At 43.9% G+C, this 14,620-nt stretch overlaps 1 protein-coding gene across 1 annotated transcript in view; it reads right to left on the bottom strand.

The window, feature by feature from the left end:
• Window positions 1-14,620, bottom strand: part of fbn2b (fibrillin 2b) — a 73,341-nt gene that overhangs the window by 23,022 nt on the left and 35,699 nt on the right. The window contains exons 9-14 of the mRNA XM_037115686.1: window positions 11,462-11,587; window positions 7,163-7,288; window positions 2,089-2,241; window positions 646-879; window positions 393-536; window positions 34-153 (exon numbers count right to left, since the gene is read on the bottom strand). Coding sequence (XP_036971581.1) covers window positions 34-153; window positions 393-536; window positions 646-879; window positions 2,089-2,241; window positions 7,163-7,288; window positions 11,462-11,587 — 903 coding nt within the window. The remainder of the gene's footprint in view (window positions 1-33; window positions 154-392; window positions 537-645; window positions 880-2,088; window positions 2,242-7,162; window positions 7,289-11,461; window positions 11,588-14,620) is intronic.

Here is a 14,620-nt window from a genome sequence, read left to right as displayed (position 1 = left end):
TACATATGTACACAGAAACACAGTCAGTTATACCAATGCAGGCTTGTTTGATGGGATTTCCCTGGTAGCCCTCATGGCACTTGCAGTGGTACGATCCAGGTGTGTTGACACAGTCTCCATTGATGCATGGATTACTCACACACTCATCCACATCTGGGGGGAAAAAAGACAAAGCAACAACAACTCATGAGACATCCTAACATGATTTATACATGAGCAGATTTCTCCTGCCAGCACCGACCTACACTTGTGTCAAGTTCCTTAAATTGGCAGAAGATGGCAGTGCAGCGCATGTGATTAAATGTGGGACTGTCACAGAGGCGCAGCGTCTGCCTATGTGCCTCAGAGATAACTGCATGGACACACATGGTGTGTGTGAGCCCGTTTCTTACCGATACACTCCCCACGAACGTCCTGTTTGTAGCCCATGTTGCACTCGCAGCGGTAGCTTGTCGGCGTCGGGATGCAGCGTCCATTCAGACACAGGTTGGTGAAATGTTTGCAGACGTCGATGGAGTCATTCACAGACACCGTGCCTGGATGCAGACAGCCGACAATTTAAACACTCAGAAAGATCATCGTATCCAGATCATTTTCTCTAAAAACAAGGCCTTTAATCTAGTGCCGGTCCACAGAGAGACTCACCTATATGTGTGTGGGTGAGAAGTCCTCCTCCATTGCCCCCGAAGCTTCCTCCGTTCCCTCCAAAGCTTCCCCCTCCATTGCCACCGACGCCTCCATTACCGTTACCATTGGGGGGGAACTTGTATCCATAATTGAACCCGTTGCCGTTGGTGTTGGGGAAGTGTCCATTGGGGTAGCCGTTAGGGAGGCCGTGTCCTTGGGCGACGCCCACGATACACAGGCGTCTAAACTCGTCTACAAGAGAGAAAGAGATTAAACGCATCAGTTGACACATTCTTCAGTCGGTTATGTCTCCAGATGAAACTGAGGGAGAACTTCTTCATCAACAAAGAGTTTGTGTTTAAACAGTTTATATGGATTACAGTGATTTAGACTCACAGGCACATTGGATCACCCCGAGCACTCAAAGTCCAACTGTTCACACTTAAAACTCACTCAGTGTTTCCTAGAATCGTAGAATAGCAGAAAGGCCACTGCACTTTGCAGTAAATGTTTGTCTTTTTTGACATTTGTTATTAAATTGACTGCCTAACTGTACGAGTTTTACTGCTTTAAGTGGAGCTTTGCCTGGAGCACAGCCTGACCAAGTAATATGTGAAAAATGATCTACAGTACACTGTCCTGCTTCGGCATGTAGTTACAGCGAGTGCAGCGTATCATTTAATCATCTGTTTGTGTGACCAGCCGGGTATGTTTGTGTGTATTTAGTCTTAGACTTGGACTTTATTATCCCAAAGGGAGATTTCTTTTCACAGCACCGCAGCCATCAGACAGTCCATACAACACACAGCGTGCAAAACCAGTTCATACAACAACACACAGTAAGAACAGTTTGTATGTTCTGCACTTAAATTGACAAACAAAGTGAATTAAACACAAACTCACACACAAACACACACACACACACTTATTTTGGCATTTGAAAGAAGATCAGTGACAGATCAGTTATGGATCACACAGTCTCACGCAGGGGCAGACTTTTCTGAGTTCCAACTCGACTAAAGAGATGAGGGGTCGTTATACTCACACAAATCTTTTCCATATTTTTTCTTTTTGTGCTCATGACATCATGCTCATCAGTTACAGCTCAGGCTGTTCCTTCTCTGTCACACGCGCACAAGCTCAGAGCTCTCTCTAGGAGCGTCAGACTTGTCCAGTTTAATGTTACTGTGTTGAACTAATTTGGCTTGTGAAACATTTTGTCTGTCATTACTTTATTTACCGCCTGTGCTCATGCCAAGTCCCAGATAATCTATTGTGGAGTCTGCCAGCTTTTTGCCTGCAGTGGGAGAAGGTGATGGATGTTCTGTCCTGATTTCATGCTTATAACCATCTCTTTTGTTTGGGAACAGCTGGTGCAGATGTTGTTTGAACCGTGTGCGGTTGTCAACAAGTGAAATGAGGGATTTGCTGTTCTGTGTCCCGTTTTCCTGGTTTACTCACCAGAGCCCCTGACGGGGCACATCTCAGGGACCTGTCCCAGAGCCCAGCAGCGTCCCGTGTCGCAGCAGCACTGCATCTTGGTGTACTGGCCGGTCAGCTCGGCAGCGCAGCGTCCGTTAGCCAGAGCAGAGAAACAGGTGCCCACACGCTGATCTGAGGAAGAGGAGATGCATTTGCAGGATGAGATGAGTCAGCAGGCAGCAAAGCAGAAAAAATTAAGCTGAAGAGGCCATCACACTGAAGTCAAATAAGAAAGATGCACATGTCTGATGTCTCTCATTATGTTTCATGTGTCTCTTGTTACAGTCATGAAAAGACAGTTGTTAGATAAAACATCTTTCAGGTGACATCAGCAGCCACATTTACATGGATCCTGGTATTCCGATTACAGTCAATCAAAACTTTTCATAAACTAGTCAATATGTCAATAAGTGAACGATATAACCTGATTATTTTCTGGCTGCCTTTCAGGAAGAGGTCTGCATAACATGGCATCACTTTTTTAGCATGTCACACATCTTTGTTGTTGTTGTTGCATGTGAACACCAGACCCTATTTATCCCACCTATTTGAACAGTAGTTCTGTAATCTTCAAACAGAATGAATAAACATTTTACATGAAAACATCGCTGCTGTTAGGTGTAGCTACAGGTGCATCACGTCACACCAACAGCTCCCATAAAGGCTGCTGGGTCAGAGTGTTGAACCTCAACCAGAGAGGGCAGTGAAGTGCTGCTGTTCGGCCCGGACTTGAGTTGTTCTTTCAAAAAAACAGCACTTCTAGCAGCAACTCAAGCACTTTGTCTGCCACTGACGCTGCATTACATGTGGGAAAAGGTTACAGGTAATCGCTGCTTTCACGACAGCAGCGCCGTAAGTCAGAGGGGCCGGCCTGGCCTTTCCATGGTGGCTGTGGAGGAAGCTTCTTTATGGTCTGGCAGTGGGAAAGGTTGCCTGGGGTCTCGACTGACTGCAGGAATCTGAAGGGCCTCCAAAAAGGGGGTCTTATTTGTTACAGTTTGCCAGGTCAGGGTCAATGGGGCAGGAGAGGGGGCTGCGGTTCAAAGAGCGTGTGTGAGGAGTAAATGGAGAGGAAGACAGGGGGCTTTTCTGGGTATTTAGGAAAATACCAAGAGAAAGTAAAAGGCAGAGCGAGAGGGAGAGAGCGCATGTGTATTATTTTAGAAAGCGAACAACATATGTGAGAGGGAATTTTAAGCGCATCTACAGAAAAAAAAAAAAAACGGGGAGGAAAGGAAAGGCAGAACGAAGGGGGAGAGGGAGAGAGGAGGACAAGTCGATTAACTCACTAATGAGCCAGCAGTCTGGAATTAATCAGTTCCATGTGGAGCAATTCTTGCCAATTAGATAGAACATGAGCGGCTGCGCTCTGTCTCGGAGCGCATACAGTACAGTACGCACACACTGACATGCAATTACACAAACAGATATGCATTCCGATACATATCCATGGGCACAAAACATGCACAAATACACACTGGTATGCTTGTGTACACGCATACATGTACATAAACACACACAACGCAAACTAACGTCCCAAAGGAAGGACCGAGCTGGAGGCCCGGTGGAGAGGGAGAAGGGGGGGAGGGGTTGCTGATGAGGATGATGATGACTTAAATTGGATCCAGACGGTGGTTTGCTCGCTGGTGTTGCTCCACTACACAAGCACATGCTTTCATTTGGTGAGGTGTTTTTACAGACTGACTGACTGGACAGGTCTTTTTTTTTTTTTTTTTTTTTTTTTTTTTCATGCTCCCACCGTGTTTCAGGGCATTAGGCTCTGATTACTGTCAGCCCCCCCGCCCCCCCCGCCCCCCCCTCCTCCCACTAGTCTACAGCACATCCCACAAAACACAGGCCGACACACCTCGAGCCACACGGGGCCAGAACTATACATCCTGCTTCTGAAACGAGAGGGCAAAAACTGCCAGAAATCAGCCACGTGAAAACATTTCACTCTCTTTTATTCGCCACAAAAAAGGAAATGAGATCAGACACTGCGGGAAACTTAATCAAATTGTGTCAGCCGTGCAAAGAAGAAACAAGCAGACTCTTCCGTCACTGGTTTGGAATAGCCCAAAAGATGGATTGGACCTGACCCGGTCTAGTCTGGTTTTGTTTGGGTTTGCTTATCTTTGCGTCTGTCTCCTCCCAATCTGGTCCTGTCCGTTTTGGAAGTAGGACACAGACGGAGGAAGGATATTCGGGGGTTGTGTCTGGCACCTGTTTTATTTGCTCTCCCTTTTCTCTCGTTCCCTTCAGCAGGCTGCGAGGTGAAGGATCCAGATGTCAGGGGATGGGAGAAGAGGGGGGAAAAAAGGTCCAAGAGGAAACACGTAAGATAGATAAGCAAGGACGAGAGCGCAAGGACGCTTCGGTTTGGGAGATAAACAGTTAAAAAAGAAAGACAAAGCAGCCAAAAGGGACAAAGTGAGATAAAAGGAGACAATCCAAACAGAGAGACTTTCTACTTCAAATCTGTGACTTGTTCGCTGACAAATCGAGCTTTGGTGTGATCAAGAGAGAGAATAATATAGAGAGAATAGAGGAAGGAAGAGAGGGGATGACAATGGAAAAGGTTCAAAAAGAAAAAAATATGGACACGCATAAAGTCAGGCAGATGGAGAACGTTTTTTGGGTATGGGTGATCTGAGCTTTGTGTCAATGTGTGATCCACTTTCTCGTGCACACATGCCGACACAGGCATGCAGGGCTGTATTCTAATGATCCCAATTATCTTTCACTTTTCCTGCCAATGCAGTGGGTTTTTTTTTTTTTTTCAGGAAACACAGCCCATATTCCTTAACCTCTTCATCGTCTTTTCTCCTTTTCCTCCTTTCACATGCTGGCCATTGTTTCCCCCCGCATTACCAATTTTGATCTTTTGACAATTTTGATTTCACAAAAGGTTACAAGGTACATTTTTTGGGAGCATTTTTTAAAACACAAGGGTATAAAAATGAACTACATTTTAGAAAATGGAGTGTAGAAGGATGAGTAGAGGAGTCTAACGGGGAAAGAAGCTGCCCTGTAGTCTGGTGGTATGGCAGCGGATACTGTATGTGTTTCCAGATGGCAGCAGGGCGAACAAACTACTTTTTGTTCCGTATATTCTGCCAGTGGGATCATTGAGTTGTTTTGTTCATTGTTAAACAACCACCATTGCCAATGAAAATCTATCTGAAGTGACTCAGGCAGAAATGTTCACAAACAAGGTCATGTTTAAAACGTTTTATTCTCTTCAAGTTTAGTCATGATGGCTGCCTTCCTCCCTCACCCTCTGCCTCTCTCTGATGGTTTAGTGGTACGTGTCTACGTGACGGATTTGTTTTTTTGGCTAGTTATTTCCTGTTTTATCTTGTAGTTATATCCTTGTGTCTGGTTGTAACTTTCTACTTCCTGCTCACTTGTGTTCCCAGCGTTCTCTCTCCCACGTGTTTGTATTTAGGTGAGCGGCTATGGATCAAGGGTAGAGCCAGCGTCTAGTTATCGGAAGGTAGCTGGTTCAGTTCCCCTGGTCTGCACCCCAAAACTGCTCCTGATGTGCTGGTCAGCAGCACCTTGCATGGCAGCCACCACCATTAGTGTCTCTATGTATGTATCTATGCTCATCCCTGGTCCTTCAGCGTTCCTGATTTGTTCCTCCTGGATTTCTGTCTTTTTTTTGGTATTTTCCTTAGCCTGCCCTTTTGTTCTTTGGGTTTTGGTTGTCAACATTTTTGTCACTTGTGTTTCCTGTACCTGCTTGCCTCTGTGTGTGTGTCCTGTGCGTTGGTCCATGTTTGCAAAAAAAAAAAAAACGTGACAGACTAAGTGAAGCAAACAGTGAGCTTGAATACAATTACAGATTTTGCCATTCCCTGTATTAATATGAAAGACATATAATGCTACAACTATGCAGGAATGATTTTCCAAGTTTGGTGCAGAACAACTTGGCTTGTACACAGCCCTAACCTCAACTCCATCCAGCAACTTTGAGATGGATTTAGCCGATTATCCCCGCTGCCAGGTTTCAGACTTCTTGTGGAAAGTCTTCACAGGACAGAAAAGCCTTTCTAAAGCAGCATATTAATGCCATAATTATGAAATATGATAAAATGACCTTCGGGTTTTAATATTAGGGTGTCCACTTACTTTTGGTTTCATAGAGTGTGCTTGTTCCACCATGTTGAGGTTAGTGGGGTTATCTTTTGTTTGCCTTTCTTTTCTCTTAAACAGCACCACATGCCTGTCGCACTGATGCTAAACAATCCACCACACGACAAACAAGCTCACACACTACCTGCGAGACCCCCACCCTGTTATGTATGTGCGTGTGTGGGCACATGACTCTGTTCATCTTGGTATTTTCAACCCATTTAATCTGTTTTTCCAAAGTAAAACAGAGACGCTTATTATCCTTCACTGGTGAAGGAGGATGGATTGCACGAAAATAACTGAAATAGCGAGGACACAATTTACAATGAAAGATGGAACTCCGGGAAACGTTTTCAATTACAGCAATCCAGAGGTTTTACGTCGCTACAGGAGCTTTAGCAGGATGTGTGATACTGATGGGGTTAAACAGGCAGACCCTGAGCTGTCTGTTTTCGGGGCTAAATCTTGAAGTAATATATTAACACCTGGTTGTGTTTCTCTGTGGCTGCCATGAGGGGTGAGGAGTGCAGGAATAGATTAACACCTGGCAGTGTTTCATGGGACTTGTCAGAGAAGTATGCGGTGTATGTGTGTCTGCATGTGTGTGTGTGTGTGTGTGAATGAGTCAGAGGGCCACTAACATTAGATGCTGTCAAGGCCAAATAGCGATTGCAAGTGTTTTGTGTGTTTTGCCTGCTGCATGTTGACCACACGGGCCAGCTTGACTCATCAGTGCTCCAGGAAGCAGTGATGGAGGGAATGAAGTTAGCGGCCAGATGTGAAGCTTTTGGCCAGCCAGGTGGTGAGGAAGTGCACGAATGAGAGAAGGGAGAAGTACCGGAATTAGAATTAGTGGTCTACGTGTGTGTGTGTGTGTGTGTGTGTGTGTGTGTGTGTGTGTGTGTGTGAGACTCACCCACACATCTGGAGCCGTCTGTGCTGGAGATGAAGCCTCGCGGACAGGTGCACACGTAGCTACCGGCAGTGTTGGTGCATTCTCCTCCATCACACACACCAGGGATGGTGCTGCATTCATCGATATCTGAAACACACACCAAACATACAGTCACATCATAACAATCCCTCAGTCCACCATATCACCGGACACATCTGTTGAGTGCACCGCAGCGAGCCAGCTCTGGACAAATGTTTCGCTGTTCAAAACGTCTTTGTTTGGAAAGATGCAGTAGCACGCTGCAGTAAAAGTTTATTGCGTTGGAGTAACCGATTCTCCCTGGGGAAAAATTAAGCAAACCAAATGGATCCGCAGTTGACAAAAGTGGAATTGCTTCGCTTCGGGTGTGTGCTGCTCTGCTCAGACTAAAACTCAAGCTTGTGAAGACGAGTACATGACGGGAAAAATCTAACGGGGGAAAGTGCAAGAAATTCAGCTAGAGAAGAAGAACAGGAGCAGCGCTCACTAATGCATGAGTCATCACAGCCTTCTTTACTTGAACAAATATCTGCTAGTTTTAATGTAATTTGGCCACTTTTAGACTGTGTAAGTTGATTAAGTAATTAATCAAAATGTTTCTTTCTGGTCATGCTGGAAAACACTGCCAACTTGTACAACAAGATGAGAAAACAGTGCAAACTTATGATTCAGACAAGTAATCAAGTATATGTGCAGGTCATGATGATCATTGTAGTCACAGTGAACCCTGCAATTCAATCTATGAATACCTCTCATTCAACTTGATTATACTTCCAAATGTGGTATCTTAATTTGCCTCAGTCTACAAAATGACCACCAAACCGAGAGAAAGGGCCATAATACAAAAGTCCCCCGGTTAAAGCGAATGAGGTGACCTTATTTAAATGCTTCGCCTCAGAAATTCCTGAAATGTGTGTGTGTGTCTGACATTACCTGGACTTGGCAGAGCCCACCCTGGTGTGGTGCACTTTATGGTGGAATTAAGTTGCATTATTCAGTGAGAGGGGGGGCCTCATTGCTCCATGACGGGGGGAACCCAAAGTGAAGTTCCAGAAGGTATTGGGTTTTTTATGATGTGTCACGCTTATTTATACGCATACGTAATTACTGCACCACTGCGGGGCATAATTACAGCATTAGTGCAGAAGCGGTGCGTGCCGTAATGTATGTGTGCGCTCAGTTGGAAAAGTGAAGGGCGTGTCAGTGTTTGCCTTTCTAGGAGTAAAGAGCGTGTAACTCAAATCTGTGTGTGTTTTCCTGTGTGCATGTGCGTGTGTCTCAGACAGCGTGGTGGTGCGTAGTAACGCTTGCCGTGGGAAGCAAAGAGGCCGTTCTTCCCCTGCTGACTCCTGTCTGACAGCGGTGGCAGAAGGCCTAGGTGAGGCTGTAAAAACCCAGCCGAATAAACCTTGTGTCAGCAGCGGCAACAGCACGCCAGACATTACGCTCCACACAGACGGGGCGCTGTGGGACCGGCTGTGTGTGTGTGTGTGTGTGTGAATGTGTGTGTGCGGAGGGAAATGTGTGTCACCTGAGTAAATATTAACACCTGAGGCATCAAATCCGCCATGTGTAACTGTGTGTATGTATCTTTAACTCTCATCAACTTTATGTCACATATGTATTTTTGCCAGATTCTGCTGCTTGATCTAACCTAAGCTCCGATGTGTTAAATTGTCTGTGTGTGTGTGTGTGTGTGCATGTGTGTGTCTGTGTGTGTATTTGCACGGCGCGAGTCAAAGCAACGGGGAGGTCCGCGTGCGTAATGAGAAAGTCTCCAAGATGCCGTAAGTGTTTCTTTGTTCAGCACTAACAGCTGGTTTCAAGCCAAAGGACTGTATTTATGGAAGGAAAATGGAGGGAGAGGCAGAAAAGGCAGAAAGAGGAAGAGGAGGGGGAGACCGCTGAGCACAGTCTGAACCAAGAGAAGGCCGTTAAACCAGGTGCCTTGTTGTGCCCAAAGCGATCAGACGCCCGTGACATCTTAACTGCGGGTCATGTTAACTGCTCCAAAACCTCGCTAATTTCACCCCGAAAGCTCTCAGTGAGGCTGTTTGTGCACTAAATATAAAAACAAAAAACTTTCCCCAGAAGACCTGGTCAGATCCAAGACTTACGATACGTTCACAATGGCTCTATTGTCTTTACGGGCTTTACAAACACTGAACTATTTCTCTCCTCAGTCTGCGTGGGTCAAATGAGGAAATCACATGATAAATCCAGACAACAACAGCTCAGTCCTTTTTCTTCAACGGCTAAGCAGAAACAATGAGTGAACTTTTAAACTTCATTCGCTGAATAAAGTAATTTAAAAGTGGTTTTCCAATCCTGTTTCACTTCACTGGGACCGATACAATCTCAGGCCATGTGTGGACAATTTTTTGACGCTCAGAACTTGTTGCTACATGACGCGTGCGACATGCTACAAATCAAAGTTGAGCTACCTTTAACTTTTAATGGTGCCTTGTTGACAATTAAGCTCTCATCACTCTTTTGGGTTTGGCATTGTTAAAAAAAAAGACCAAAAAAATCAATTTTGTTTGACACCAATTTTATGAAATTAATTTTGACAAAATATTACATTACGCTATGAAAGTGGTGAGCCCCGTCTCTGGGTGTAACCTAGTGTTTGTTCAACATGCCCAAGATGACCAATCAACAGGTCTTTAAGATCTTGAGACAACTGACACTAAGATTAACTCCTTAGTATAAAAATTTGGCAGCGAGTGACAAGACTACTGTCGATGCTCTATGATATCACTGCAATTCGGTTGGTGTCATAAAAGTATCAAAGAAGGATACACAGCCCCATCAGCATCTCAGAGAACCAACTGTTTTATTTAGTCTCTCTCTCTATTTTGTCAATCACATTAACACCAGTAGCCACTTTTCTTTCCAATATGCCGAAGTAACGTAATGAGAAAAATGTGGTGGAGAGGGTAGAAAGGTTACAGGAGTGTCCTTGAGTCTGCCCGTAGTATCACTCCTCACTGCTCTAAGTGCTGTTTGGTACCAGCTGGAATGTAACATCCACGCCCAAAATCTCTGTCGAGCACAGCTCAGCATCCCTCTGGAAGCGCTCAGTCTCTTCTTACGTTCACCCAAAACCACAACTTCAACAAGGACTTCGGTGAATTTAGTGAAGTCATCCTCCCTGTTTCCTCCTTCATCCACTGTGACATAAATCACTTTCTGTGAGTGCCATGGTAATTGCTTCTCATGAATCAGAAGGTGGGGACGCTATTTATTTTGTGTCCTGGGGCAGTGATGAAGACTTGTTTTCTTCCTGGTGCAGCTCATGCTACAAGTTAATAAAAGGAGAATTTGGATAATAATTCACGCACTGATACGCTCTATCGCAGCTTGAGGCCTCGGTCCTGTTCAGTAGAATAGATATCATCTGGCTGGAACAGTTTAAGAGCTTTCTGTTAAGCCTCCCTAAAGACTAAGAACACATCGGCCTCAGTCCAAGAGACACAACCCCTGCCTGGCTAACTATCAGACTGTTTAGCCTGGGCATTGTTTAAATTCCATCCAATCAACACATTGTAATGGGAATCCACTATGCGTGTGCATGTGTGTGTGTTGACGTGCACAGGTCCAAACTTATTTAACTCGGAACATGTCGTCACTTTTTAAACGCCCCGTAGAGGTTTATCAACTGATTCCAGCACACCCGGAGATATCGTAAAGTGAACCGTCCATGACTGTCTCGCTGTTAAAGGTCCAGTGTGCAGGATTTACAGGGATTTAGGGGCAGGAATTGAACATTATATTCATTATTAAGTTTTTATTAGTGCATAATCATCCGAAACTAAGATCTTTGTTTTTTCATTGCCTCACAGTCAGCCTTGTATATCCTCAGAGGGAGCTAGAATTTATGATTCTTTTAAAAATCTGCTTATCTCAGTTTAAAGATATTACATTTCTGCATTCAAATGTGTAAAGACAACTGGAATTATGTTACATGTTTTGTTTGGTTGAGTCCGAATGTTTCCATCAATGTTCAAACCCACGTTTCATTTGATTGCTTGTCAATGAACATCATTGTATCAGACAGATTTTAATCATTTTCTTTGCTTCATTTTTGCCACGTCAACGTCCTCGCGTCTCTCTCCTGTAGGAAGTGTGTTTAAAATGTCGGCAGTGTCATTCATCCTCTGGTCATTTAACAAAAATAATAGCTGCAGATCACAGATGGCCGCTACTCCCTGTGGTCTGATCATTGATCAGGGTTACGAAGGGATCTTTCATTGCTGTTAAACCATCTTTCAGACTCACCTTCACATTTGTGGGTAGTTTCACTCTGACGGTGGCCAGCGGGACATTTACACTCGTAGGATCCAACGGTGTTGATGCAGTTACCTCCAGCACAAAGACCTGGCACTGCCTGGCACTCGTCCACATCTAAGAGAATGAAGGAAAGACAGCAAAGCAAAGTGAGCCTAAGTGAGAGCCCAAAGAGCCCAAAGTGAGCAAAGCTTCCAATAATTACTGGCATCTGCAGAGCATTGGATTAAAAGAGAGTAACACCAGCAATTACAAAGATAAACAAAACAAAGTCAAAAAGATATTGTACAGCATGATTCTAGCACACTTTCTGTTGCTGAAAAACTGTTCTTTATTATTCTTTTATACAGGTACAAAATGGTGCTGCCTGTTACGCCTGAGACCACTTCCAGGAAGACGCACTGCTCTTATTAGAACAGGAAACTGCTTCTTAAATGTAAGTTTTTCCCAGCATTCACTGTGAGTCACTTTTACCAGTATTTAAGATGGGTTCCTGTAAGAAACAGTGGGTCTGCACACACACGCACACACACAGTAGGTTTATATTTATCTCAGAGTCTGTTTCTAATGAACTGAATACTTTCAATTTCTGCTTCAAATGCAGAACACACTGTCTAGTGTTGAGGAAATCGCTCAGCAAGATGTTGAGAGAAAGAAAGAAAGAAAGAAAGAAAGAAAGAAAGAAAGAAAGAAAGAAAGAAAGAAAGAAAGAAAGAAAGAAAGAAAGAAAGATGTGGAGCCTTGACCTCAATCCTTACATTTGGATTCATGGTCAGGTGCCCTTTGTACAGCTGCCAGCAAGACGTTGCTCTAGGCTCACTGGCGATTGGCTGTCTTTGGTGTGTGTGTAAGCAGGAGGAGAGTGAAAACAAGGAGGGTAAAAGAGGAGGTATATGTGCCACAGGGAGATGAGTGATCGTCTCACACTGGCATATCTCAAACATATGAGCAGCCTGGCTGCCACAACGAAAGGAAAGGAAGTCGTGGAGCTAAATACAAACCAGTTGCTCATCCCAGATGTATTACCTTTTTGAATTACACTCATAAATATCCTTTACAGGCATATACACATAACTGAGTGGGTTATTACTATATCTTATGGAAGCCTGTCTTTCGTACCTTTGAAACACATGTCTATCTATTTGCCAGGCATATGTACATCACTAATTGTTGGTACACACAGTATATTTTCCGCCCTCATGCTTTTCTACTTAAATGCTCCTTCATGGCCCTGCATTCATAAAGTTGTTAGTAGAATATATGAACGCTGAATTAAAAGTTTCCAATAACAAGAGGCAATAACATTTGAGAGAGCACTTTACATGTTGAAGACATTAGGTCCATTACATTGAAACATTTTGTCTGCCTAACCCACGCGCCTGCATGCATTCTAAGAATATGAACATACAGTATAAAGCTGCAAGAGCAGTTGATGAAAAGGTTAAAGTGACAGTCAGTTTCATGGTAATATAAGGACCCAAAGCGATCCGCATAAACACAACTGGGCCACTCCACCCAATTCTGCACAGGCAGGTTTTGTGCATGCGCGTACACACATTATATATGCACAAAAACAGAGACAGATGTCTTGAAATACAAGCGCGATAGACAGGCCATCTTGTTTCACTTCATCATTATTTGATTTGCTGGATGATTGGGAGATGTGGGCAGAGATTTGGATACTGGACAATCTATTCAAATAAGCCCACCATGTGTGACTGTCTGTTGTGAATGTGAACAACAAGGGTGGGAACAAAAAGTAAGTCATGAACGATTGCCGACGATAACGATAGTATCACTATTGTGCAATTCTGTGATACTTCATCCCCGCGGTGGGAAGTAAGTAAATACTTTTTTACTGTACTTTTTTTTAGGTATCTGTACAAAAAAAATAAATCCTCTATTCCTTACTTTTTCAAAACAGGCTTGTTACTTTACTTTAGCTGCTTTGCCAATCCAAAATGTTGGTGTTTGATGTCCTGGGATTGAGATTTAACAATTAAATATCTTTCCAGTGTGTCTGCAAACCGCTCAGATGGAACAACTAAGTGTAACAGTCTTTGAATTATATCAATATGACGCGAGGTTCAGTTAGCTTTGCACAAATTTGGCCGGAAGACATGTGCTTCAGAGAGGGACACTTTTTACTTTTACACTGAGTTCTTTACATTTCAGAGCCTGTGTTTTCTTATGTTTACTCAAGTAAAGATGATGAACCTGAACCTGAAGTACTGATTTAGTATTTGGACCTCTACTTGCGTAAAGAATGTGTGTACTTTTTGGAACCTCTGCTTGATAGACTGCAAGACGATTACCGCAAGGAGTCATGAAGTTATGACTCTGGTCAGTCAAACTGTCAGGGGAGTCTGACACAATACTGTATATCACTGGATCGATAGTTTGTCTTTTTAGTAGTTTGCTGTAATTCCCAAGTTCTCTGCATGAATAGATGAACCTAATGTCCTTAGCTCTGATATCTAGTGGCCGGGTGGAGTGAGGTTCAGGCAACATTCTCCCTCTGTGACGGCTTCAACGAGACATCAGCCACCACAGTCTGTGAGGGGTGGTGCTGGGTGTCTCCATGTCAAAAACTAACCTGACTAGGCTAATACAACAAGGGACACGACCTCCACATGTGTCATGTATTGATGCAGTCTTATTGCTTAGTCTGGTTAGGTCCATAGGTTATTAGAGAGGCATGCAGCGAGAGTGCGAGGGGGTTCTGGGGCACCAGCAGCAGGAATGTTGATGAAAGAAGGTCAGTCTGAGTTCATATTTTCCTCAATTTTTTTTTCTATCTTATAATCTCCATATAACACTATTTTCGACCCGTGCAGTCAGAGCTGCTTGATTCTGTTATATTAAAGTACCTGTAAAGAACGGTTAAGTGTTTTGTTCTGTTGACGGGATGCGGTGTGTTAGCTCTTAGCAGTTTAAGCCATGTAAAGATAAACTCACATTCTTTAAAGAAAGGGTGATGTGACAGCTGTGACCTGCTTGATTTATCACAGAAACACTGACGCATGAATGAAAAAAAAACCATAAGCTGTTCACTGTTTAGAGTTTTTGCAGGAATAAGCGGATGCATTCGTGCTGCTTCTGCTTTAAAAGACCTTAATAGGGAAACACGAGCCGGTATGAAGCCGAGTG

Source organism: Acanthopagrus latus, chromosome 11 (genome assembly GCF_904848185.1).
Source record: "Acanthopagrus latus isolate v.2019 chromosome 11, fAcaLat1.1, whole genome shotgun sequence".
Classification (NCBI taxonomy): domain Eukaryota; kingdom Metazoa; phylum Chordata; class Actinopteri; order Spariformes; family Sparidae; genus Acanthopagrus; species Acanthopagrus latus.
Note: the sequence above shows the minus strand (reverse complement) of the source record. Positions and strands in the feature narration are given on the sequence as shown.